The sequence below is a fragment of the Phalaenopsis equestris genome, unplaced genomic scaffold (genome assembly GCF_001263595.1).
Source record: "Phalaenopsis equestris unplaced genomic scaffold, ASM126359v1 Scaffold000134, whole genome shotgun sequence".
NCBI lineage: Eukaryota > Viridiplantae > Streptophyta > Magnoliopsida > Asparagales > Orchidaceae > Phalaenopsis > Phalaenopsis equestris.
The window spans coordinates 3,514,030-3,540,726 of NW_018164576.1; the positions used below are offsets into that span (position 1 = coordinate 3,514,030).

Genomic DNA, 26,697 nt, shown 5'->3' on the forward strand with positions numbered 1-26,697 from the left:
AATGTTAGAGATAATGCACATACATATATTTTTGGATGCCCGAGCGGCGAGCCTGTGGCAGCGAGGGAAGCATCAGGAAGAAGAGATTTTGTCATCCAAGTGTACCAGGGAACAAGCTTCCCAGAGTTAAACTACCAAGAAAAGGAAAAACACAACTCGGGGAGACTGACACGGCTTCGGGAAGGAGGGCCGCGGGCAGAAAAATGTCAGGCAAGGACGAACGAGTTCAACTTTCTCTCGCGTGGAGGAGGAGCTTGGTCGGCTCGAGACAGAGAAAGGGAAAGGCTAGGCACGCGAACGGGAGAGGGAAGGGAGGCAGAGCTCGGGTGCGTGAGTTTAGGGATTTAGGGCTTAAAGAAGAAAGGAAGGATTTGGTTTTATATAAATTAATATATATATATATACATATATATATATATAAATATATATTATTCACCAAATAAAACTCGGTCGCAACTTAGACACTAATGAACTACCAAGCACCGAAGGAGGAGTTGTAAAACCTTAATCATGAGGAACAAATGATGTTCCACTCAGACTTCCACTCCACACCATGACTTCTCAATGAAGAACAAATCTACTACCTCCATGAAGAAACTTTTTGGTTCCAATAGAGTTTTCGACAGGTAACGGTGCAGGCGATGTGGATTGTAGCAATCGGCGCGTCGACTCTCCGAATTGCAAAGATTTGCGCGCGCGGGAGAGCGAATTGTGCAGAATGTCACCCTAAGGCTCAAAAGGTCCTATAGGAATCTCTTTTGGGTTTCCTCATGTTGGTTTCACCCTTCTAAGTGCTAGAAGTCGATACCATGCACGCGAAACTCCAAAAGGATACAGAAGTGGGTTGGATTTCTAAAACGAGGCGGGTCTCATTTCTATGGTTCTAAGATAGTCGAAGAGAGATCCCTAAGGCTAGATCCTAAACCCTAAGAGGAAGACTATACCTCGCCAAAAATGAGGTCAACACAAGGGTCGTACTTACTCTGACAGCGTCCATTAAAGGTGTCATCAAGTTTCTATTATTCAAATCCCTTGGTGGTAATAGGGATGGCGTTTGTACCGTTCATCCTAAACAATATAACAACTTCAATGGCAGTAAATCTCATTAACATTAAAATTGTGTAAGAATGCCTCATGCATAAAAGGGAGGAGGATTGGAGAGAAGACTTTTTTCGGCTGGTCGGGACTCTCTCTCTCTCTCTCCCTTCTACTTTTCTCTCCCTTCTATTGTCAAGGGACCTCTGACTTCTGCTCCTGGTTTAGGTTAAGGAGGTCCTATGCCGGATTTACAATATAATTTGCTAGGGAATAGAATGTGAACCTTAAAGAGCTAAATAATGAGGTTTTGCATGTATTCCAAAAGCTCTAATATCCACATGAAATTTAAAAAGGCTTGGATAATTTCATGATAAATCTTAAGATAGTGTAATGATTTAAATGTGGATATTTAAAGATTTGTGTAAAAGAATATAAATAAATGTTTTAAAAATTCCAATTAACAATTTTACATTCAAACTATGTACATGCATCTATATCATAAAGATATTTGTGTAACTAATAAAAAAGGATGATTTTTTAGACAGTATCATTTTAACATATTTTTCAACTTCAATGCAGTATCGCAAAAAACTAGCAAATGCTTGATAATTCTTGTATCCGTGTCAAAACACCAAATTATATGTTACAGGAAAAAAAAAAAAAAACATGTAATCACATGTAATCACATCCTATAAGAAGTGTGCCAAAATTCATGTAATCACATTAGGCAAAGGCATCAAGATGTAAGCACATTAATAAAATACACCCATATGTGCTCCTCCAAAACAAACTAAGTATTTAAAATTGAATGGTATGAGAATATTGCGCAGGTTAAAATAATTTTTTTTCAACCAAGTAGCTCCTATTTTAAAAAAAGTACAAATTTCTTTTCAAAGTGTCTACACCTATTTAAAAATTATAAAATTTTTATGGTGAACTCAAACTAAAGATAATTAAGTTATGTAATCAACCAATCGGGCCTCACTGTCTAGAGAACAGAATTGCAAGTCTCACCCAACTAGTCTCATCCACTTTCTCGCAAAGAATAAAGTTGACGAGTCTAATAAATCTAATAATAAATGCTTAAATCATAAAAATAAAAACTTGCAAGTCCAAATTACATAGGTTGATCCTCCTCCTTATAAGACAAGAGCCGACAAGATCATATCCTAAAAAGCCTAAATTAAAAACCCAAATGTCATTCAAATATAAAAGTTTTAAATGTTTAAAACCCCGATAATAGTCGTGTTGACTAAAAATATCAATCAAAGTGGTTAATTTTAAACCAACATTAAGTACAAGTTTCAATTAAATATTCAAGTAAAATCAAATCAATTAAAAGCTAAAATAAGAAATATATCCACCATCAGCAATGTTTTGTCGATGGTGATAGGCTTTTGTTTGGCCAACTCATAAAGTGTGTATTTCATATAAAATGTACTCTTACGTTCATAATCACAACAATTGCATATCAGTAGGGACGCAACCCGAGTTCTCTATCTGTGTGACTTTATCATCAAATGACACCACAAAGTAGCAGTTACAACCAGTCCTCTTCATGAGTAGTTGCAATCAAATTGCACTAATATATTACGGTCACGGTCGCAGCGTTATATATTTCTCAATGGTTTTCTACTCTTTTAGTATAGAACCATAAATGTACGGTTGATTGACACAAACTCTTCTATCAGCTAAAGTCAACTTAAATTTATCCCCTTAGACAAATATCCACCACAAATCTACAAGAAACCTTTAGACGACACAACTCATGATTGCTAACAATGATTCTTTAGTCAACTTGGGTTGGCTACCTCCTTTGACTAGGCATATCAAGAACCATGATGGCCTAGGACAACAAAAACATGGCATATTAAGAAAACTTTATAACGTATTATTCGATTTTAAATGACAAACCTTAATCAAAAGTGCTCTCATGTTATTAGGAGAGGCAATTAACCAGTCTATGCCTACGAGAAACGTTGAACTCCATATACAAAAATCCTCACAAAATGAGGGTGAAATCTATGGGTAGTGTCTTATTTACAATCTAATCTGTTTTTTGAAAATTGACCCTCAATACTCTCTCTACACAAAACAAAAATAACAGAGCCCGGGGAGACGCCGAAATTTTTGGAGCCCACATGGTAAAACTGACTAAAGATATATAAATTAAAATTTAATTGAACAATACATGATTATTGAGTCATATTTAAATATATATGATTTAAGTTGATACGTTTACAATGAGGGATAAAATAACACGCCATGAATTATATAATTCATCAAATAATCAATCACAATTATCGCCATACCAAAAACCACTTCAAAGCATGTAACATGTTACATTAAGGCACTACAATAAATTAAAATCTCACAAAAAATTTGATAAAATTTATTCTCAAAAGTATATGTAGTAAATCATGTCTTTCATTATTCATTTTGCATACCCCAAACATCTAGCTATTTATGCTTGAATAGATAATGATTATTAGCTAGGTTTGATTTTTTAAACTTGCTCGTTGAAACTTTTTTTTTTCTTATAGCAAGTTTAATTATAACTATGAGGGGAAGTTCACTGATTGAGCAAGTTTTTTAGCAGTAATTCTGTTTTTGTATTTTTAAATTTATGTAAAAAAAAATGTATGTGTTTATTTTGGGTTTAGGCACTTTGCAAATTAATTGTTGTCCAAGTTTCTTTTTTTTTTAAATCTTCTTTGAAATTAATCTCACTACTTGTTATGGAATGTAATAGTGTTTGTTTTTTCTTGCTTACGCCTATTTATATTGCTTGCCTAAGAAACTTTCTCATATGAGTACAAACTAGGCTTTATGTTTCTTCATCATGTCAAGTGTTGTCGGAGTGTGCCATAATAAGTTTTCACAAGGTACTATTGCACTGTAATAACAGAGATTGTTTAGAAGTGTTGTTATATAACTTCGGTGTTTTCAATCATTATTGTGCTGTAATTGATACATAGTCAACCCAAAATTAATATATTGCCCACTATTAGTAAGGCGACCATATTTTTTTGTTATTCAAAAATAATGCTTAAGCATGATATGAATTTGTTTGAAATTCCCATCACAAAACTTTGTGTTAATGAAAGTTTGTGCATGGGTGTTGTGCCAATTTTTGGAGAGGGCAATGATTGCCCACAGAGGGAACCATACAAATATACAGATAGCTAGGATAGGTTATGTAAATAAATGATGTGAATGAGTTTTCGAGAAAATGAGTTGATGGCTAATGACTTTGTCATTAAATGTGTGGCAATTGATCCAGTTAGCCAATAAAATAACAAGATATACAAATTTAAGATGAAAAACATTAGATTGTAATAACCGGATTGACATGATCATATGCCAAAACTAAGATAGCATACAAGCATTATAGCCCAAAAAGTAGTACTAGGATGTCGCAAGTGATGAACAGAATTTCCGCATGCAAGTTTTGGAGAAAGCTCGAATCATATGTAGGTCAAAATTAGGCTCCTTCAATCCAATAATTTTTTTTTATAAGTTAAGAAAAGTATGTGGTGATTCCACAAACCTATTAAAACTATTTTTTAAATTTCTGCCCGATGTGATGTTCCATATTTGCATTTGGGACGGCGTGCATCATGATAAATTCAATTTAAGTTCACAGGAAAAAGAAATAAAATAAAAAACCAATCAAACATATAAAAAATCTTAGAAAGAATACCTTAGGGTGATTGCAAAGTTTTTTAAGTGCTGTAATATAGGACAAAATTGTGGAATGCTTCAACTCCTCTGCAATTACATGCTTAATCTATAGATATGAACAAATATTTCAGAAACTATCTTATAGCAATAGAATAGTATAGCATATACAAGCTGGATATAAGTCAAGTCTTACATTTTTTGATTGAATGAAATGTCTGTATAGCTGAATCTGCAAGGGGGTGAGCTTGCAACACACTACTTCCACTATCTACAATAAGATAGCATATAAACAAGCCTTAAAAAAGTTTGAGCAAATGAAGTTGGGCAAGACCAAAAATCAAATATAAATTACAAAAACAATTGTTTCCATAACACGAGAACTCTTCTAAACACATTTGCTAAAGGCATGAACAAGGAAAAGAACCAAAGAGAAGAGATATGGTACACTTGATTCAAAAACTTTGTTTCAGATACATTTGTTAAGGTAAATAATTGTCTAGCACATAATATCATGCAGATCGCATGTTTTCATGCAAATGTCCATTTGCATTAATATATCAAAAAAAAAAAAAAAAAAAACCATGCAAGCACACATCTATGATGCACAAAAAAAGACATGTCATCTAAGAGTATGGTAGAGAGTTCTCTGTCATCATCTATATGCGACAAAACAAAAGAACTACTAAGGGTGTGCTTAACACAAAAATGAGCGGCCCATTTATAATCTCTAGGAATATGAAAAAATAAAACTTGCATAAAACCCTAATCAAAAGAACCACTAAAGATCGAATGTTTTCAGAGGCTTAGCTTTGCATCCGTTCATCTTCTCTGAATTTGAGAGTAGAACTCATTTGGCAAAATAGTAAAAACATCCGAAACCCAATAGCTATTAAAAACCTCAAAGATCAGACTCCTGGCCTTTATAAATAGGCATAAACTTTCTTGTCTTTTAACACTTCAATTCTGATTTTATATTTGAAAAGAACAAGGCTTCGTTAGTCGTAGTACAGAGTGGAATAATTGGAAATAATAGAAAATAAAATGATGAAATGAAAAAAGCAAAGTAGCTAATCTTCAACTTGTTGATGCCAAATCCTCAAAGCAGGAAAATATGAATTTAAAATAAAAAAAGTTGTATGAATTCTCCATAATTTTAATAATCCAGTGAATCATAAAAGGCCATGCATTCAAAGTTCAATTTATAAAAAAAATTAAACAGTAATGAAAGACGAGGCATCATTATCCTTATTACATTTCAAATTAAATTTAAATGAAAAGTTAAAAAGGAAAAAGTAACCTCTTGTATATTAAAAAACTCCATTTATAGTAGAGGAGTTAATATGATAGAGAAAGCTTATATTTAAAGGAAAGCTTATATTACATTTGTCTTATAATTTAATCAAGCATTTTTATGAGAAGATCCTCTTCTAATATAATATCTCAATAATTGCACCCATCACCGAGAAAAAATTACCAGAAGCATTTATCTTAATGAACAAAAGATTGAATTCAACAAAGAACTCCTCTCAATATGATATTCTGACGAAACACAAGGAGATTGTCATGACAAGAATCTTATCAACTCAGTTATTCATTTTCAAAGAATCACGGTCAAAATTGAGATTTAGAACTTGAGAGTTTGAGAAAAGCCCAGTGATCTCACACTTAATTTAATTTTAATGTAAAAATGATTGTGCTATAAGATAATATCTAGTCTCTATATGTGCTTACAGAAGATCAAGCCAAAGCAAGTATATGCATATACAGTACTTGAATTCAACTTTCCCAATGTTAGATTTTAGCATGCATTATATTAGGGTTGTGGAGGCTCGCATCCTAAAACTTTACAGCAGGTACTTTGAACTTCCAACCATGCATTATAGGCAAGGCAAACACAAACGATTACTTCTTAAATTGAACTTCATTGCAACAAACCTTGTAGATTTGAGGCAAATTCATTGCCAAATATTCTAACAACGCTTATCATTAGCCAGTCACCAAATCACGATGAAAAAGACAAGTTTGATGAAACAAAAAAGCTTTAATTTAATTTTGGCAGTTGTTCAAAAGTCACAAGCCATGTCAACTCTACTAACTGTTTGTGAAAAATTAGACCCAAGTGAAAATAAGCATCTACTCAGTGTTTTCGGCCCAAGCAAATTTAAGTATCTATAGCATGTGAAATAAATTTCCCAAATACTATAGTATAACAAACATTACATTGAGGGCTCGAGCTCACATCTTTAGGAGTAAAGGAAGGCCAATGATTGGGACTTATGATCCTACCGTATAGGTGGGGCAGCATGAAGTGTTTCTCTAAATGAATTTTCAACATAACAAAACTTGAAGGCCTTGTGCAAGCATTGCAAAATATTTTAAAATCGCCGAAAATTAAATTGTCAATGCCCAGTTCCCAATGAAAGAGAGGTCCAGTTAGGGACAAGAAACTTTACTTTCAATTTGGCAAATGTTCATGAGTTGCAAGATATGTCAATTCTGTCCTCTTTTTTATTTTCTTTGAAGAGGATTAGATTGGTAGATTGCGACTCAAGATCCTAAATTATAAGAAGAACATCCAACTTGCACAATTGCTTTAGCCTTCATATAAATAGAGTCTAAATATTTAGACTTACAACCCTATCTCATTAGCAACGAAGTGCCCATTAAGTTTTCTTCTTGAATATTTTTTCATGATAAAAGATCTACATGGCATAAAGTACATATACAGACATACTATCAAAAATTTTGACAAAAGTTGTGGTTGAATTGATGCTTCCCAACCCATTATAAAAAAAGGATTGTGTTACTAGACTGAGGACTATGAGATTTACAATAGTTGTTTTTGCATATGAATAATTATTGAGAAACGGGCCCTATTGACTCTACCCTTATAAGTTCAAGATCGAGCCAAAAGGTAGGGTTTACATTTTCTAGATGTTTGTAACGTCGTTATGACTCCCCATCAAATTTAAAAAGCCATTCACATATTTTTAGATAAAAATAGGAGCCACACAACACAATATGAGCATAAACAATTGAAAGAGTTAAAAATAATCTGAAAAGAATTAATGAATATTTACACTTTTATACTATTCCAAATTTTCCATGATTTCTTTATTTCATTTCATTTATATTCAAAAATATCACAAAATATTGAAAGCATTCCCTGTCACCTCGACTGGCTCAAATAACTACAATCATATCGGAGTTAACCCAAACCAATATGCAATACACAATTTTTTTAGTAACTTAAAAGAAAGGTTACAATGATGACTCCAAACAAAAAAGAAAACACCAAATAAATCAAAACATAAAATAAAACATTACAAACAAAGACTCAACAAATAAAAACACAATAATCCCGACGAGGAAGGAGTCTGGAGAGGTAGTGCTAGAGCGGGGGCCGCGATGAAGGCAAAAGCGATGTCGGGCGAAAGTGGGGAAGCAAGTAAGCGCTTGTTGAGGAGTCAAACCGCAGTCGGAGGAAGCGGAAAGTGTCATCAAAGGGTGGACTCCAGAGACAGCAAGGATGGCGGCCGAAGCCAAGGAGTGGAGGCAGAGGAAGGGCGAGAGCTGCAGGAAGGAGGGAGGCAGCGGTTGGAGGCGCGGGGACGACCTGACGGAGGCTGCAGCCTGCTGTGAGTGAGACAGGAGGGGCAGAGAAGTCTCTGGCGAGGGTGCTGGAAGGGCAGCAGGGGGCTACGAACAAATGTGGCTGCAGTGGAGGCGTCAGGCTACAAATAGCAGGAGGCTGCAGCAGTGGCATCTGGAAGGCAGCAAGAGGGTTGCGAACAGCAGGAGGCTGCAGCAGTGGCATCTGGAAGTTCAGTAGGAAGGCTGAGAATAGCAGATAGCTGCAACAGTGATGTCTGGAAGGGTAGTAGGAGGGCTGAGAACAACCGACAATGAAGCTGCGGGCGAATTGGTCGGCTGTTTGGATGGCAGAGAGGTGACCGGCAGTGCTGAAGGGTGGTTGGAACGTCGATGGACAGCAAGACAGCAGGTAGTGGTCGGAAAAGTGAAGATAGACACCACCTTGGACGAGGTTACAGCCAAAGAACCTTCCTCATCGTCAGATACAGCACTTCGAGAGGGAAAATATTAAGATAAACTGAAATCAGATTTCAAAAACAAGACCATTACTCTAGACACAAGAACTCCTATTTATAAAAGACCTTACTCAATTTTAGCAAAAAATAAAATAGGAAAGAATTAATATCAGATTTCAGAATTTAGGCAATAATTTTAAAATAAGGAAAAAAAATCAAGTTTCATATTTAGTGCAAGGGTTTTAAAATTAGAAGGAAAACAAAATCAGATTTTGGTTCTTAGGAAAGGTTTAGGGAAGCAAGAAAGATAAGAAAGAAAAAGGAAAGACAATGAGGGGATAAATTTAGTATGCAGATGTAATACAATTCTATAATATCTGGTCTGATGTTAAATCCATATTAGTAATGACCACACAGTGACATGGGAACTTGGGCTGCAGTGTTGTAGCTGATACAGTACTGCGGACCCTATTTTATGTTGCATTTTCTATTCCCTTCCTAAATTTATTTTCTTCATAATTTGATTCCTTCCTATTCTAATTGCTAGTACTTATTATAAATATGATGCGTGTTGTCTTAAGGTTCAGTTTTTTCTTTCAGATTTCAGATTTTTGTCCAAGCCAGTCGTAGGGGATGTTTTCCCTTTTAAGTTATATCCGACGACAAGTGGTGCTTCGACTGTATCTCGCCCGAGGTAGTGACCTCCAAGTGTTCGAGTGGTGCGCAGGATGTAGCTCAATCCCACGGGTATATTTATCACATTCAACTCTTCTGTAACCCCTTTCCAGCCATCCCCCTTATTGTCGCAGCCTCTCGAACAGCCCTTCCCTCTAATGTCCCGCAGTCCACCGTCCTTCCTCTTCGTTGCCCCTCGTTGTCCCAATCACCTACTTCGTTGCTTTTGATGTTCCATACCCCCACATTCTTTGTTGCAGCTCGTCAACCCTTCCTTTTGTTGTTCTACCCCTGCCCCGCCATCCAGTATCATCATCGTAACCCCACAAGCCCTTCCCCTTGTTATATCATTGTCCAGTTATCCCACACTTCCTGCCACCCTCAGAACAGCCACCCAAAATCCCTTTTTCTATTACAACCTCCACCATCTAACCACCACCCAACCATCCCAATCATCTACTAACAATTCCAAACCCTAAACGAACACCATCACCACCCTTGGGATCCTCTTTAATTGAGTTTGTTAGTGTTGTGTGTTTGTCATCGTATTTTTTTTTCATTGCGATCTTGTAACTGTTTATTTGCTTCAAATAATAATATTTATTTTTTAGTTGTGGTTTGGGTTAGCTCTAATATCACACAGTGACAACATGTTTGGAAAAAATTGCAGTAAAGATGTACAAAATAATTGAAATTAGTGAGGAAAAATAAAAGAGAAGTCACATAAAAGTAAAAAATTTAAAGGAATTTTCTAACAAAGCAGTCAGACAATTTCCCTTTAATGGAATAGAAACGTCATTTTGCCATGGTAATTTGATCTTTTTTTCCTTATATAGAAGGGGGCACATCAACAAAACAAACATCCAATATGGAAGCACAAACTACGATGCACTCGAGTGAGGGTGGAACTCTGATGCCCCCATTTTTTCCATATTTTTTATTTATTTTTAAAGAATAAATCATAATATTATAGCATCAATATATTTCACTTTTTTCTTTATTATTGATTTATTATTTGTTATTTCCAATGGTTGTTATTATTATTATATAGCATTTTAACCATTATCATTACATTTTTAGAAAAATATTTTATTCTCTCCCTTTTAATTGACAAAATTATGTGTGTGCAAACTCCGCTGCGAATTTCTACTCAATCAATTACACCAGTTCCTTCATGTCTTACTATGTACAATGAAGGCATACTAAGGGTCCGTTTGGGGCGGTGGTGTGATGGCGTTGTGGCACCGCATCGTAATTTTGTCTGTTTGGGAAAATTGACTTTTTGACATTTTTTTAAAAAAAAAGTTGCCACTGAAATCTATGTTTTCCCACCGCTTTTGGCTAGCTGCAGTGGCAGATTTCTAACTGCAGCATGACTTTAAAAAAAAATTGTAATAGTCACCACAGTTTTTTTAGCATCAGATTATTATTCATCAACTTCACAATTATTTTATAATAAGCTACAGCTGCCACAAACATACCCTAAATTGTTTCAGCATTCAAAATGTGTTGAAAACAAAAAAATTTATATATCGAATGATAGATTCAAAATTTCTTACTAATTTCATATATTACATCACTAATTTACTCAATTTCTAGAATCTCTAATCACAACGAGAACTCATAGAATAATCTAATATATGAATCTCTAATAAAATTTAAAAGTGATGTAATAATCTAATATATTAATAAAAAAGCAAATATGCAATTATTTATACTGCAATGTTAATATGCATACTTCTTACACAACAATATAAAAAATCGAGTGTAAACTCAATGGTATAGAGCATCCATATCAAAAAGTAAAATCAGGAATACATCTAGAAATAATAAATATTACTGTGATTTAGAAACATAATTACTCCCATTAACATTATTTATTCCTTTCTCGTTGAAAACTTCTTTTCTATAGCAAAATCATTGATCTCATCTCACTTGTCCTTTAGTTCGAGCGCTTGCAAAATACTATCACGGATTATAACTCATAAAACTTATTTTCTACTTAATGACATTTAATTAAAACAATTATATAAATAAAAGCATATATCTTACCTCCTCATTTATTGTCATCCATTCACTTCAGTTTCCAATCCAAATATTACTTGTTTCAACATCTATTGATAAAAATTAGCAAAATTACAAATTAATACTAATAACCATTCATATTAAACTAACTTTAAAAAATGGACAAAGTTAATAAACACCAAACCTTATCTCTTTATCTCCTGTTTGTAAAAATTCATGACTCCAAGCCCTAACCCTTTGAATCCAATGTCATTAATCCTTGATTTACAATTTAATAACACTTAAATGTTATGAAATTAAAATTCTAATTCAACAAGTAAATAAGAAATAAAAAATAAACCCTAACCATCCTTATATTTGATGGGTTCGATTCTTTCCAATTTAATCCATTTTTCTTCGTTCAATAGGACACTACCTCTTCTTTTCATCTCCTTTGTATGAAGCCTCACGCTAAGCACACGGCATTGAAGCCTTTGTTCATTCTGAAGAGAGCCCAACACAACACTCCTCTTCAGTTTGGTTAGGAGACGGGCTCCAATCTCCTGTCCAAAGTCGTTATTCATTTGCACAGAACGTTGCATGATCTTACCGCATGCGAGGTTCCCACAATGTCACTCTCTTCATCTCGAGTGAACGCATTCAGTCTTCCCTCACTCGACTCCAGCATTGACGGATGTCTTTTCCTTCTTCCACGACTGGAACACAGTAGTGTAGCTCGTTGTCTCCTCACATGACTTCTTTAGCTTGCGTCGAACCCTCCCGGACACAACTAGTGTGATCTTACTTTCTCCTCCTTCCTTCTTCTCCTTCGGCCTCGCCTTTATCTCCTTTCTCGTCTTCTGTATAAAAAGAGAAGTTCGTCTCCTAATATAGAAGCCATAGACAGTTGTTCTCTTATGAACCGACTCCAGTGCTTTGAAACTCTATATTATAATTTATTTATTTACTTTAGCTATCATAAGATACATACAATATCATTGTAAGCATAACTGATTTTGGGATCATTATTAATTAATTTTACATAGTCATTTGCATCCACATATCAAATTGATTCTAATAAAATGGAACGAGCTTAGAGCATTAAAAAACATTATATGTCCTAAGCGAGGCCAATCAACTCACAATGGATATTGGCAACCAATTATCATGGAACATAAATATTTTCATTGTACCCACTGTAAGATGTTTGGGCATACACTTAATAAATGTTACAGACTTCATCCAAACTTGAAATCTAAAGCTCAAGCAAACAAAGAGGGGTCTAACCCCATTGCTATGGACACATCTGCTCAATCTGTGGAGAAAGTTCCCACAAGACAGGATTTGGTGTTTGATTTGTCTGTGGATCCCCCTTGCCAACACCACAGTTTCTGATGAAGAACAACATACTGCTGATACAGATCCAAATGTATTTATGTCACTCACTATTATTGAAGAAGACCCACTTACATGCCAGGACACACGAGAGGACACACGAGAGTGCTCCCGCTCCTCCCGCTCCCTTGATCCGATAAAAGATCAGCTTGTACAAGTAGTTGCTTCTAATGTTCAACTACCTACACATATCCGACACACTTTAGACCAATCCACTGACTAGGTGAACCAATCTTCGGATGAGGAATAGCAAGTCTATTCCAGGAGAAAGAAAAAGAATGGAGGCGAACTCGAGCTCAAGAATTTATTGGATGATACATTGGTTACTACTGCCTATGGCACTCATCTCACCAATTTATTAGTTGGCTCCTTCCCTAGAACTAAAGGCAGAGGCAAGGCAAAATTGGGTCGCTCTTTAGTTACCTGAGCATCCGGATTTTGACACTTTTTTGTTTTTCTTCTCTTTAGGTCTCTCATGTATATTTTGTATTTTCTCTTTTTGGAACCATTTGCATATGGTGGTTATCGTGTGGGCAGGGTGTCATGTTTGGGTCCTCCCACAAAATTTATTTGTATCCTACTTTCTTTTTAATATATTAATCATTGGGCTTTCTCAATATATATATATAAACGCTCAAGGGCTAATATATTAGAAATGAGTGGTACAAAAAAGGTTGGATGAGAGGGCCAAACTAGGAACCAAAAGCACCCGGCATACAACATACACCAAAATCTCCAAAAAAGTACATGTATACCAAAAACAATAATTATAAACTAAGTATGTAATCTCTAAGCCAAAGTTTCCAAACATAGCAAAATTCACAAGTCGTATTCAAATAATAGTTGGATCGGTGAGAGTTATAAGTGTCAAACAGGTGGAAAAGATACATGTTGAGATCTTCAAAACTCTGATAGGAACTCTTCTTCTTACGCAAAATTCACAAGCCATTTCAATTGGGGAAAACCCCCAAATGCGTGTGCGGATTGTCTAAAAGACGACGGCGTAGAACCAAAACAGATGGAAGAATACTTGTTGCACCAAGAAGTGGAAGAAAGGGAGAACGAAAAGCTGGAGTAGTTGATCAACGAAGAAAAGACCCATTAAAACACCTGTAAAATTTGCAAATTCAAACAGATAATGGGAGATTAAGTACGAACCAATGTATCCTTACCTCTTACCTCTGATTCTAAATATGGAGCTAATGTATTCCTACCTCTTACTCCTGATTCTAGGTATGGAGCTTGCTAACAAATGGTTAAGTTTTTTGTCATTACCCGAAACAAACAATGTATCATCCATTAAATTTCTGAGTTCTAGTAGACATTTATTCTTTTTTATTCTTCTTCTCCCCTTGTGCCTAATTGACATTAAAAACTTGTTTGATTTGATCAGGTGATGGGGTTGCAATTGAAAGCTCGCCTAGGGTAGAATTCTGAAGCACACCTAGGGCTGGACACTCTACCACAAGATTGTCAACAGTTACATCAATGATAGGTTTTGGAGTAGGTGAGGTATCAAATGTCTCCTCATCCACCACCAATTGAGGATCCACAGGAGGTATAATAAGGTTCTGTTTTGGATCGCGGCAAGACAACGTCGTACTCGGGCGCCGCGAAATCTCCCTGTTTGTTTCGGTATCCCGCTTTTGGCGGGATGCGAATCTAGCGGAACGCTGGACGCGGAACGAACTCTGCGTCTCGTTCGTCAATAATACCCCTCCCTTTTCCCTGCCCTAGCCTCGGCGTCGAAGCCTCCCTGTTTCACAGAACGCGAGACGATGAACCAGATGAGGAAGAGGGAGAGGTTGAGCAGCACGGTCACTGAGTTTTCTTGTGTCTAGGCTTCCATGGAGACAAGTAGACTAACGAGGAAGGATGGCACCAGCCTCCACGATGATGCGACAGTTGTCCATTTCAGTTTTTGCAAGGAGACGGAGCTCATAGGCTGCTTGGCGTTGCGCGACTAAGGAACCAGCGGCAATCTTTCCTACAAGTAACTCTGCAGTCATCCTGACGGCTTCCATTGTTGCTCTTTATGGGCACAAACCTTTGTTGTCTTATATAAAAATCATAATTTCGATGATGAAAATAAGAACTACTTCAAATTATACAGCACACATCAAGGACAAAATTGGATAGTTCTCCACCTTTGGCTGTTTGATGAGATCAAAAACATTTAAATTTAACTTGCTTCCTTATTTATATTGTTTTAACAAATCACTTCTATGGATGCAATTTTTATTTCCATCAAATGTGAATACATTTTCCTTGGTTCATACAATAGGCATATGTTTCTTGTCCTTTCTTTTTTCTCTATCGTTTGTTTCATAGACTTCTTTGACACAGTATTATGGTTTTCTGATGTTGACACAGTATTATGGTTTTCTGATGTTTAAGGTTCCAAAAGCAACTTTTTTGCTTGATGGTCATAATGATAACCTTAATTATTTACTTGAGCGCGTTACTAAATAGGAAGAGCTCAAGTTCTCTGCATATGTTATCATGAAATCCAATGAAATTTCAGAAATAAATTTTTTCTTCAAATGAAATTTCTAATTTAGTTGTATGCCTTTGAAATCTTAGCAATCACTCCACACAAAAAAACATTGCCAAAAATATAGAATAGCATGTGCTTGAAACTAAAGTACTAGAAAATAATGCAATTCATTGATTTATGTATTAGCCGAATCAAAGTTGGCAACTCTCTAGTTTTATCATTGCTTGGGTTCCTTTCCATCCCTTCTTTGTACCGCTAGTAGAGGAATTATATATAATATTGCTTTTATGGGTGCAGAAATACAATATTTTCATTCTAATTAGGAAGTTGATGCCCCTAGTTTCTAACAAGAAATGACATTCAATCCAATATTAATTCATATAAGAAATAGAAAGAATTTTTGAACAATTTTGAAGTGATTCTGCTTCAGAACAAATATGTCGTTGTCACAATTCTGTTTTAAACAGTTTTACCAAACATGGGCAGTATGGTCATTTTTCCAGAAACAGTTGCCTCAAAGTTGTTTTCACACAGCTGCACCAAACAGTCAGTCAGATTCTCTGCAGCAGCATACTGAGGAGACAGCGCAGATGCAGCTGAAAAGCTGAGAAGTTGCAACTGTGTCAAACAGACCCTAAGTGAGCAATCCCCCTCAAGGACAAAGGAAGCAAGCCTCAAAGGTTCCTCCACAGGTGAAAAAGTAGTTCCCAAGTAAACCATACATTAACTCCAGCCTTGTGATAATTTCCTCCACAGGTGGAGTAGATATATCCAGATCAATGGGGTTAAACAAATTCTTATGCAATCGAGCTTTAGATTTCAAGTTAGGATGGAGCCTGTGGCATTTGTCAAAGGTGTGTCCAAACATCTTACAATTGGTACAATAAAAAGGTTTATACTTCATGATAATTTATTGTCAATATTCATTATGTGTTGTGCCCAGCCAAACTTTTGTAATATCAGGTAAAGTGATCTCTTTACACAAGTATTCTGGCAACATAAGGCATGGTTAGATTGAAGGTGGGTATATCTAGTTTCATAAGATTCTCAAGTATGGCCCCAATAGAGCAAAGAACGTGATGATTAAATAAATGCAAATTGAAACCACGTAAATTAAACCAAATTGTTACAGTGGGATGTTTATGATTTGGATAAAAATCAGGAGACCGCTTCAGCAATTTCATAGACTTTCCTACAATATTAAGATATTTCCTAGAAAATATTCGAGTATAGTCTTCATTCATGGTTAACTGAAACATCACATGCCTCCCATCAAGAAGTTTCACTTTCCACTTTTCTACTAAATTGAGATCTTCAAAACTCATTTTGATAACTTCCAATAAGGGGTGCCCCAACTGAAATTTTCTAATGAGGGCAAACTTGCATTTCTCAACCAAAGTCGAAACTTCTAAATCAGAGAAAAAGAAAGTTACTTTCTCACCATTCATACATGCTTTCTTAATAAAGAGGCAGTCATTTGTACAATCACAACATCAATCATAACTCGACAAGAAGACAATAGCCAACTCCACCATATGGTTACCCAGCACGTGGGCGAAAGAGGCTTTGTCGGGTTCGGCCGAAAAAGGAGGGAGAGCATCCATCGAAGCACGGAAAACACAAACGTACTACGACGCTCCCCTTCCCTTCATGAATACGACGAGGCGCCGATAACAGCAGACAATGCGATCAAGCAAGAGGCTGGGCTCGACGAGGTGATGAAAGGAGCAACACGATCCCCCTCCCTTCCTATTCGAGGACAATGAGTCGACGAACAGCTGCGGTAACCCGAACCGCCAAGAAGTCGCCGTAGAAACCCATAGCAGAGCGATGATGGACATCGTGTTGTGTGTGTACATACATACATACATATACAAACATATATATATATATATATATATATATATATATATATAATAATTTTAAAATAATATATACTAATTGCATAAATTAAATAAACATGAAAAAATAAAAAAGATCCCAACATTATAAGAATAAAAAAATGACATTCAAGAATAAAAAATTATAAAGAGAAAAGTGCCAAAATGATTTCCTAACTCTTCGTAAGAGGTTATTTTAATCCTGAATTCTATAAAAGCGTCAACATAGTCCTCGAAATCTTTTAATATACGTTAAAATAGTCCAAAAGAATGATCACTTTAGCCTCCATTAAAAAAGTATTGGAACTGATTTGGCACTTTTATAAACTTTATGACTAAAATGATTCCATATAAATAGTCAAAGGAAATTTTTACACTATACTCAAAATATAAATGATTATCAAATTATTCATAAATCAAAATAATATGTAAATAAAAAGTAAAAAATTTGAAAAATATTATGTACCTTAAAAAATTAGTAATCAAAATTTTATAAGAATTAAAATAATATGCTTATAAATAGTTTTTTAGAATATTGCATAAAAAATTTAAAATGAGTTATTTGGTACAATATAAATCATCAAAATCAAATATTTTATTATGCGTTTTGATATCATTTATAAAATTTAAGTTAATATTTTAAGACACGCATGCCTTTTTTTTTATTTTTAAATTGGAAACACGATTGGCATGTCCAACAATTATCGGGTGTATCGCATGCGTGTTTGTGTCCAATGTGTGTTGGATGCTACATGCATATTTGTATTGAAATGTTGATGAATCATAGAATAAACCCATAAGGATAACTTGAACTTTAAAATGTTAGACTATTTCTATAAATAACTCCCATATGCTAAACAAAAATAAGGTTTTTAAGAGTTCAATGAAAATTCCTGTAGCTAAAAACTTAGCTAGCATAGTTCTTCCTTTAGTGCTTTAGGGATTCAGCATCCAACAAAACCTACTTTAAGGATTCAGCAGTATAGAAGCTAAAGATTCGGAAAAATAGCTTGAGAATTCACTTCTTATGTTTAATTTCCTAACCTTTTTCATGTACTTACTTTCCTGAGTACCAACAGGTTCCACATTTATGCTTCTCGACATCAAGCACCATATCAAGCAGCTACTACATTGCTTTGGCACTTAAGAAACTAAATCTTAGGGGCTGTTTCGGATCAATATTAATTTCTTGTGACGAATCAAATAGAAAAACATTGTTTGTTTTACTGTTTTTTTTTTTTATTTTCAGAAATAACATCTATTTTTAAAATATACAAAACAGAAAAAAGATATTTTAACTATTTTTAAAACAACTTAAAGAGGACTGTCTCTAAACACATTATAATAAGCCGTGAAAAAAGGCACGTTGTCGCCGCCCGCCGAGGTCGCCGCCCGCGTTACCTATCATCGCCGCCTAATGGCGCCACCCGTCGCCCACTGCTTGTTATCTATCGCCCACTGCCGGTTGTCGTAACCCGCCTCCAGCCACCCGCCGCCGCCCGCCAGCAGTTATCTGCAGTCGTTGCTGCCCTCTGTTTACCGCCCACCGCCACCTGCATTCATCGTGAACCTCAGCTTCACGGCCCGCTCTTGCCTCCCACCCACCGCCACCTGCACAGGTAATGATTCGTGCTGGGTGGAGCAAAGAAAGATGTTGTGTACGCAATGGGCAGCGGAGCTTAATACTGGAGTGTCACGTGGGCCCAACCATTTAATAAAAAAATAGTTATCTTTAAAAAAAAATTAAAAATATACAACTAAACATGTTTTATGCTTTTTATTTTTAAAAACATATAAATCATAACAATAGGAAACAAAAATAAAACAAAAACAAAATTGCTAAAAATAAAAATAAAAACAAAAAACAAAAAATGATCCCAAACAGGCCCTTAGGGAGTTGGATCTTGAAACTCACTAGAATTTCATATATAAGACATTATACATCAACTCATGGCATGGGATACATCCAGCACAACACGTAGGTTACAATATCAGATATTAGCATTTAACAAGTGCACATGTTTAGAAGTTCTATCACATACCTTAGGTGGTAAGTGATTTGACAGCAAAGCATTTGTCCTTCTCAATATAAACTGCACAACACCAACACAGTTCAGAAACGGACCACGACAAAATCTTAGAATAAATTTATTTTATTTGCAAAACAACAGGTACTGAAAGAGCTGCACAATCTAAGGTACTCAAGTACTTTACACATGCAAAATTAATATAATGATAAAATAAGGGAGTAAACTAAATCGATTGCCCAGTTATAGCATAATCTACATAAAAGTTTGCACTGAATGAAACATATACCAGACAATCCCATAGGAGATAGGTACCTGATTTACTTTTGCACTAAGTTCTGCAGATCTCTCCAAACCCAACTTCCTTTCCTCCATGGTGGCCACTGGCTCTCTACCAGTAATGATTGGTGCCTTGGTTCAGATTATAAACATGATGAGTGTACTAAAGAAAGCTGCATAACTTGCAATAAATAATTAACTGAAATTCAAGAAGTTCACAAGCTTATACTACCTGAAATAAATCAATTTAATGGCTTTTATGCATAGAAACCTACTAAATTTATTGATTTATTAATCTAATAATATCATACAAGAAAATGTTATGCTGCATTAGTGCGATTAAAAAATAATAGTTAAAATAACCTGTACTGATTAGTTAAATTTGTGAGGATGTTAATCACCATATGTTTTCAATTTAAATGAGGATAATGTGTTCAATAAGTATTCCGGAATAAACAAATTATACTTCTTTATATTTATTGCATTAGCACACTCAGAACAAAAGGCCTAGACATCCACATAGGCAGCATCTAGTTTTATGCCAATTATTACATCCAAAGATAGCTTATCAAAACTTGAAGGATTGATTCTAGCATTTGCATGACAAAACAGAATAGCAGAACCAAGGTAGTTAAATTGAATATGTTTCCACTGAGACTGTACAGTATTGGCATTATAAAATTTCAAAATGCACTTGTGAAAAACATGATGAAGCAGAGCGAGTGCCTTTACATCATAGAGAAAACTGTATGATTTTAGTGTCATGAGCTCAATATTATTTACATTTACGTTAGTTACTAGTAATTTAAATGCCTTCTATTTTTTTGATCTGACATGACATTTTTTAATTTATTCAATAGTCATTTTGGCAGTTTCAATAAGGCTTATTTGTTAATTCTAAAAATGGTGCACGGTCTAGTAATAAAGACAGAGAAGATAATAGAATAATAATAATAGATCCTTTCTTTTGTCTGCCTCTTTCATTTTCCTTGATTTATTACTCTACCACCTGTCAAACTTTCTGTGGGCTGTATATTCTTCTAATCTGTCTAATCATCTATTTATCTCATAATTCTCACTCTACGTCAGATTCTTCCCCTTTTAAACAACAAAATATCAAAAATAGATAAATTTACAATAACCATCATTATTTTTGTATTGTTGTTGTTCAAAATTCTACAGCAAAGCCAAAAGATATTTCTCCTCCACTATCAACTCGCATCAAAGCAACGTTTCCATTCATCTCTACATGCCACTTAAAGACCCTCAATTCTACTAGCATCTCCCTCTTCACGTGAAAAACCCTGCATACGCATCCATTGCCATGAAATACCTCATCAATCTTGATGTCAACATCAAATAAGTAGAAGTTGCAAAATGCATACCCTAGTCTCCTCCACTGTCTACAATACCACCTTAACTATTAATCAATCGCCTCTGATCTCCACATCCTTGACTCCCTAATCTACCTCCTCTACATCTGCCATGGCCCCGCATTCTAAAAGCATGCCTATGCTTCTAAAGCTGTTTTCCTATATCGACTTCATCACACATTAATTGAGATGCTTCTCTTGTTGTTGCACCACAAGACCATAGATTCGATATAGCATATCCAACATCTATAAAATAAGAAGCCAGTCATCTTAATCGCTAACCCGGTCGATATCTTCATCCTTATGATCCACCTTCACCTTTAAACTTCTTATCAAAATGCAGATGAACAACAAATCATAATAAAAAACCATTCATGCCCATAAACCAACACGTGTAGTAATTCATTGCCCCGCACTGCAACACTAACACCATCCTACAAATGCATGAACACTCGTAGCTCACAAAAATTTTGGCTCACTCAGATCCACATGTGAACATCCACAAGCTGTATTCACAAGTTCCACACATCACCATTATTCCGCTATCCCCAAAACAATGCAAAATTCTCAAAGAAGTTTTTGTAGTTTTACTTTACTGAAACTACAACCGTCACAAAGCTTATCCTAATTCTATGCAAGTTGGAACCACTTTTCAAACACATCTAGCTCACATTCAGCGTGTTACAAGCATTATTATTTGCTAATTACTTAAATCAAGCCTACTCCTAAATAATCACTCACTTCGCAACACCTGCATAGGTCAGATACAAATATCAAGTAATTGCATATCAAATGGATCTCAAAATTCTTCCCAAGCAATATTACAATAGCTTGTAACAATGGGTGATCAAATCTTTAAAAGAAGTGAGTGCTTTATATATATTGGGTCTATTGTTCAGAGTGATGGTGATATAGATGAGGAAGATATTAATAAAATTTAAGTTGGATGGTTGAAGTAGAGGAATGCATAGAACCTATTGTGTGATAGAAAAGTGTCGTTTAAAGACTTGAAGGAGAATTTTATAAGATGGTAGTGAGATATGAAATGCTTTAGGGCGCAAAATGTTCGCCTGTAAAAGTGAAGCATAAATTAAGTTCAACTGTTGTTGAGATAAGAATGCGTGAATGGTTTTACACTAAGAAATAAAATGCAAAACAAATATATACATGAAAGAGTTGTAGTAGCTCCAGTGGCTGACAAGATTAGAGAGAATCATCTTATATGGTTTGGTTACAATAAATGTCGGCCATCTAATGACTCTATTAGGAGACTAGATGTTTTAGATTTGGCTTCTGTTAAGAAATAGTGAGGTAGAACTAAAAATACTAGGGGTATTAAAAATGATATTGATTTATTAGAATTAAATGAAAATATGAGACTTAATAGGAAAAAATGGAGAAAAAGAATTCGTGTACCCTACCCCACATAGTGGGATAAAAATGTATTGTCGTTGTTTTACATAAATTGATTGAAATGATAGGAAAATTTTATTATCTTTTACTATGAACTTAAGCATGCATATTATATTCCTTTCAATATAATAAATTATTTAATAAGAGTTTGAAGAGCTTACTAGACTTTATGCTTACCCTTGTTGAATCTATAGTAGTTAATCATTTTAGATGAAGGAAAGAAGTTGCTTAAATGAAAATGGCAATGAAGAATGTTAAAAGTAGTCTGTAATATGTACTTTTTTGTAAGAATAATAATGATTTAATTATAGATGTGAGATATTGTGGTTCTTTTTAAATTAGCAATTTATGAATGATAAGTGAAAAAACTTGAGTTCTTATTTTATTTGTTTTGTGGTTTTCATATAACTCTGTAGAATAATTAGATGGTCCTAGTTCTTTGAGGGAAATATTTTTTAAGCGCAAATAATGAGATGGACATTTATGCTATGATAATAATGAATGCTATCTCCCTCGCACGATTCCACTCCAATTTCATGTAAGCTACAATAACATGAAGAATACTTGAAGATTAAAGTTGAGGACCTCATAGAATTTTAGAATTTATAAGTATATGCTGAAAAAAGACTACATGTTGAATTATACATGCATTTGAACTGAGACCTTCATGCAGATTTGCCTCCTAGACCTTTGACTCAATGCTAAAATAAATAAAATGTGATATTATTGAATGGGATATTGACAATGTGGAAGGGTACCTACATAATGAGAAAATGAGAGCATGTCACAATACAAAATGCACCACGGAGTTCCACAATACAAGAATTTCACTTACTTCATAGCAGCGACGAAAGTATGTTGCATCCCCCAAAATACCAGGATTTGTGAAATTGACCATAGCAAAGAATTCTTCTAGATCATTCTGCAAAATAGAACTTTATATAAACTGTTATTGTTAAAAAGAGTGAAGAAACTGGAAACATTCCTACCTGCATGGGTGTCCCTGATAATAAGATTCTCCGAGTACATGGTAGAGTGGCCAAAGCCTGGCAGAGAATTATCATGATTGGTGTATCTAATAATCATATACATCTATTATGTCTAACAACATAAATTAGCATTAACTAAACATAGCTGGTTTCCTTGTGTAAGGAATTTTTAAGCATAAATCTGAGCAAAAAATCTAAAGTTCTAATTCGTATTCAAATAAAAATTAAGTGGCCAGCAACATTCAGCTCTCCCCCACCTTACCAAAATGGTTAAGCACATACCCGATTTGTTAATGTCTGGTCATTTTTCAATCTGTGAGCCTCGTCGCATATTAGCAGATCACAGCTTCCATTCTTCTCAAATTTTGATGAATGCATTCTAAATGTCTCATAGGACAAGATCAGTACCTGAAAGAGAGCAAGTATCATCATTTAAATCAAAAAGGCCAACATATTAAAATTCTAAAAGCTGCTATTCTTGCATTCAAAAGAGTGACACAGCCAAATTCAGATAAAATACAACAATAATCTTACAGGAAAACTAACCTGTAAGGTGCTGGTAGGCCTTAAGAAACTGTCGATTCCAGATAAAACATCAGCCCTAGAGGTTTCACAAAGAGAAAGTAATTGGATTTTTCTTCCAATCCACTTATCAATTTCAGACTCCCAGTTACTGACAAGACTTGTGGGAGTAACAATGAGAGCTCTCTTAACCATGGGTTTTCCATCAAAGCCCTGACGAAGAAGGGTGTAAAGCAGTGTAATAGATTGGAGAGTCTTACCCAGCCTGCAAAGCTTTGATGCATAAATTCAAGAAGATATGCAAAAGAGAAAAACAATATTGTGACTGAAAAGAGTTAAAGTTTCCCTTTTACCCCATGTCATCAGCAAGAATGCATCCAGAAATACCTTCAGCGCTATATAGCCCAGAAACACAATCAAACATAAACTGAACACCTTCTCTGCATCAACAGCATTTAATTACATCAAAACAGCAATAGTGAAATAGAACTCAGCTTGAAAAACCCAACTTCTGTTATTATCCTCACTATAGTAAGCACCAAGCCATTTACTCTCAACACCTATGGATTTGTCTAAATTCCAAACATCAATTAATACTTCTTTTTTCCACCTTTTAAATGTCTTCTATATGACAAGTCACAAAACAACCAAATGGTTAAAATTACCGTGTTTAGTGCAAACTGTAAAAATAGTCCTCCAAGGAAAATTAGGCGACCTTAAAGGCCCCATACAGAGTAAAGACGTCTTGATTTTGTCACATTGCATATAAAAGAACCCTCAACTATTTCATGATATAGAATTATATGATACCAAGAGTCAGCACAACCAACCTTTTCCTAACTATAAACAACAATATATGGGATGTAGTGTAGTGAAGCAAATATATTTCAAGATGTGTGATATCACATTAATCTATGAAACTAAGATAAAAATTCATACCAAAAAGGTACATTTTTCGTCATGAAAAATTAAATAAAATTACAAAATTTATGGCTCAAACTATATTACTACTAAACTATCAAAAAGAAATGCAATGAAGATGTTGCAATCCCACAAAAATTTATAGAAATAGAAAGAAGTTATGAAATTCAAGGTTAATTAGATGTTAAATATAACCCAAGTACACATCCAAATACTTGAAAAATATTCCCTTCACAATCTAAACGAAGCTTTTCTATTATTAAAAGTGAAGAAGGCATGACGTTAGGTTAAAAACATCTCCCATTATTAGGAGTGCTAATCAAGCCATATAAACTAAAATTGGGCCCACCAAGCTCCGATAATCAAGAAGTAAGTTTTCAATTTATTATAAAAAATGGGGCATATAACATGCTAAATACTCAAAAGGAAAGTATCCACATAGCAAAAATAAGCCTCCATGCCAAAACAATCCAAACAGCATCAACCCGTGTACAACTTCTATTTAAGAAAAAAAACATGCAAGCATAAAATGACTAAAGCAAGAAGAAATTGAGAAACATTGCACCTTCTTGATAGCACTTTATAAACCAATGGATACAGGTTCAATAATAAGTAATCCACTTCATACCTGTCATGTGCATGTGAACAAATTCAAACAAAACAAGGCTCCAGACTCAGAAGCACATACCACATGACCAACTCTCCAATAAAACTCTATTTCTATATACACTCCTTAAAAAATTATGAGTAAATGCATTTAGTGGAACCCTAGCTGCTATTATCAGAAAGATCACACCTTTCCTTTCATTATCATATGCTGCACACAAAAAATTATCCATAAACCTAGTATTATTTAAAAACAAACATCAAACCTAAAATAAATTCTAGTATTTTATCCCACTCATTATATATGTCAAGATCCAACCATGAGAAAGAGGATTGGGCATGCTAAGGAATGAAGACTATATTATATGGACACAAATAGCAATATCATCTTTCTCGGTCTCATCTATTTAAAACTTTGAAAAACATGGGAACAAATTTGGCACAATCATATATAACAAGGAGACATCCATCTTTTAGTGCACTACAATCAATGTTTCTTGCCTTTTTTTAATAAATAAACTTTTAAGAGTACCAGAATGAGATAAGTCAAAAGGCAAAACACCATAATGTCCATTATCCATCTAGCCACTCAAACCTCAATGCCAATTGTCCCTAATCAAAACCAATATATGAAGATGATCTTGTATCTCTAATGTTAATGGAGACGAATGGTCTTTTACTTTCATAAAAATTGCTCACACAAATATTAATTTTTCCTCATGAAAAATAAGTTCGATGTGAGTGGAATCCTCTCCATATTCTATAAAATGAACCTTACACAATTTGGCATCAACATCAAATATACTAGGATTAAAAATAAAAATGAAAAATTTAGTAAAGCATTATCCACTTTTCTCCATGAAAATGCCATCATTCATGAATTTTTTTAATGTTGAAACCACACAAGAAATGGGATAACAAAAAGAAAAAAAATCAACATCTCATCCATTCTTTAAAAGTAATTTTTGAAATTTTGTAGGGAAGTCTTATGATTGCATCCCTCAAAACCTAAAACACTCTCTTCGCCTTCATGTCAGCTCGCTTGGGTCTGCAATACTTTACCGATATCATAAATTAAGTTCTCCATCTTCATTTCTACCTTGCCAATGTAAATTCATAATATCATTACCATCACTTTACCGATACATACATGCTACCTGGTTGTACACGGAAACATATATGAGTTGTCTTATTGTTATAAATTCCATAGTAAAGCTTTAGTAATTAAAAGAAAATTGGTATTTGGCAGAGGCCCAAATACCGATTTCTCATGCGCTAGGCCCCATGATGAGAGCCCGACCAACAGACCACGGCTTGCGGCATATATATATATATATATATATAT

At 34.7% G+C, this 26,697-nt stretch overlaps 1 protein-coding gene across 1 annotated transcript in view; it reads right to left on the minus strand.

Annotated features, from left to right (window-relative positions):
• LOC110021426 (DNA repair and recombination protein RAD54) overlaps positions 1-26,697 on the minus strand; it is a 78,191-nt gene that overhangs the window by 48,933 nt on the left and 2,561 nt on the right. Inside the window, exons 3-11 of the mRNA XM_020719910.1 lie at positions 24,179-24,265; positions 23,850-24,090; positions 23,586-23,711; positions 23,304-23,360; positions 23,150-23,236; positions 19,565-19,660; positions 19,265-19,315; positions 4,916-4,990; positions 4,742-4,828 (exon numbers count right to left, since the gene is read on the minus strand). Coding sequence (XP_020575569.1) covers positions 4,742-4,828; positions 4,916-4,990; positions 19,265-19,315; positions 19,565-19,660; positions 23,150-23,236; positions 23,304-23,360; positions 23,586-23,711; positions 23,850-24,090; positions 24,179-24,265 — 907 coding nt within the window. The remainder of the gene's footprint in view (positions 1-4,741; positions 4,829-4,915; positions 4,991-19,264; positions 19,316-19,564; positions 19,661-23,149; positions 23,237-23,303; positions 23,361-23,585; positions 23,712-23,849; positions 24,091-24,178; positions 24,266-26,697) is intronic.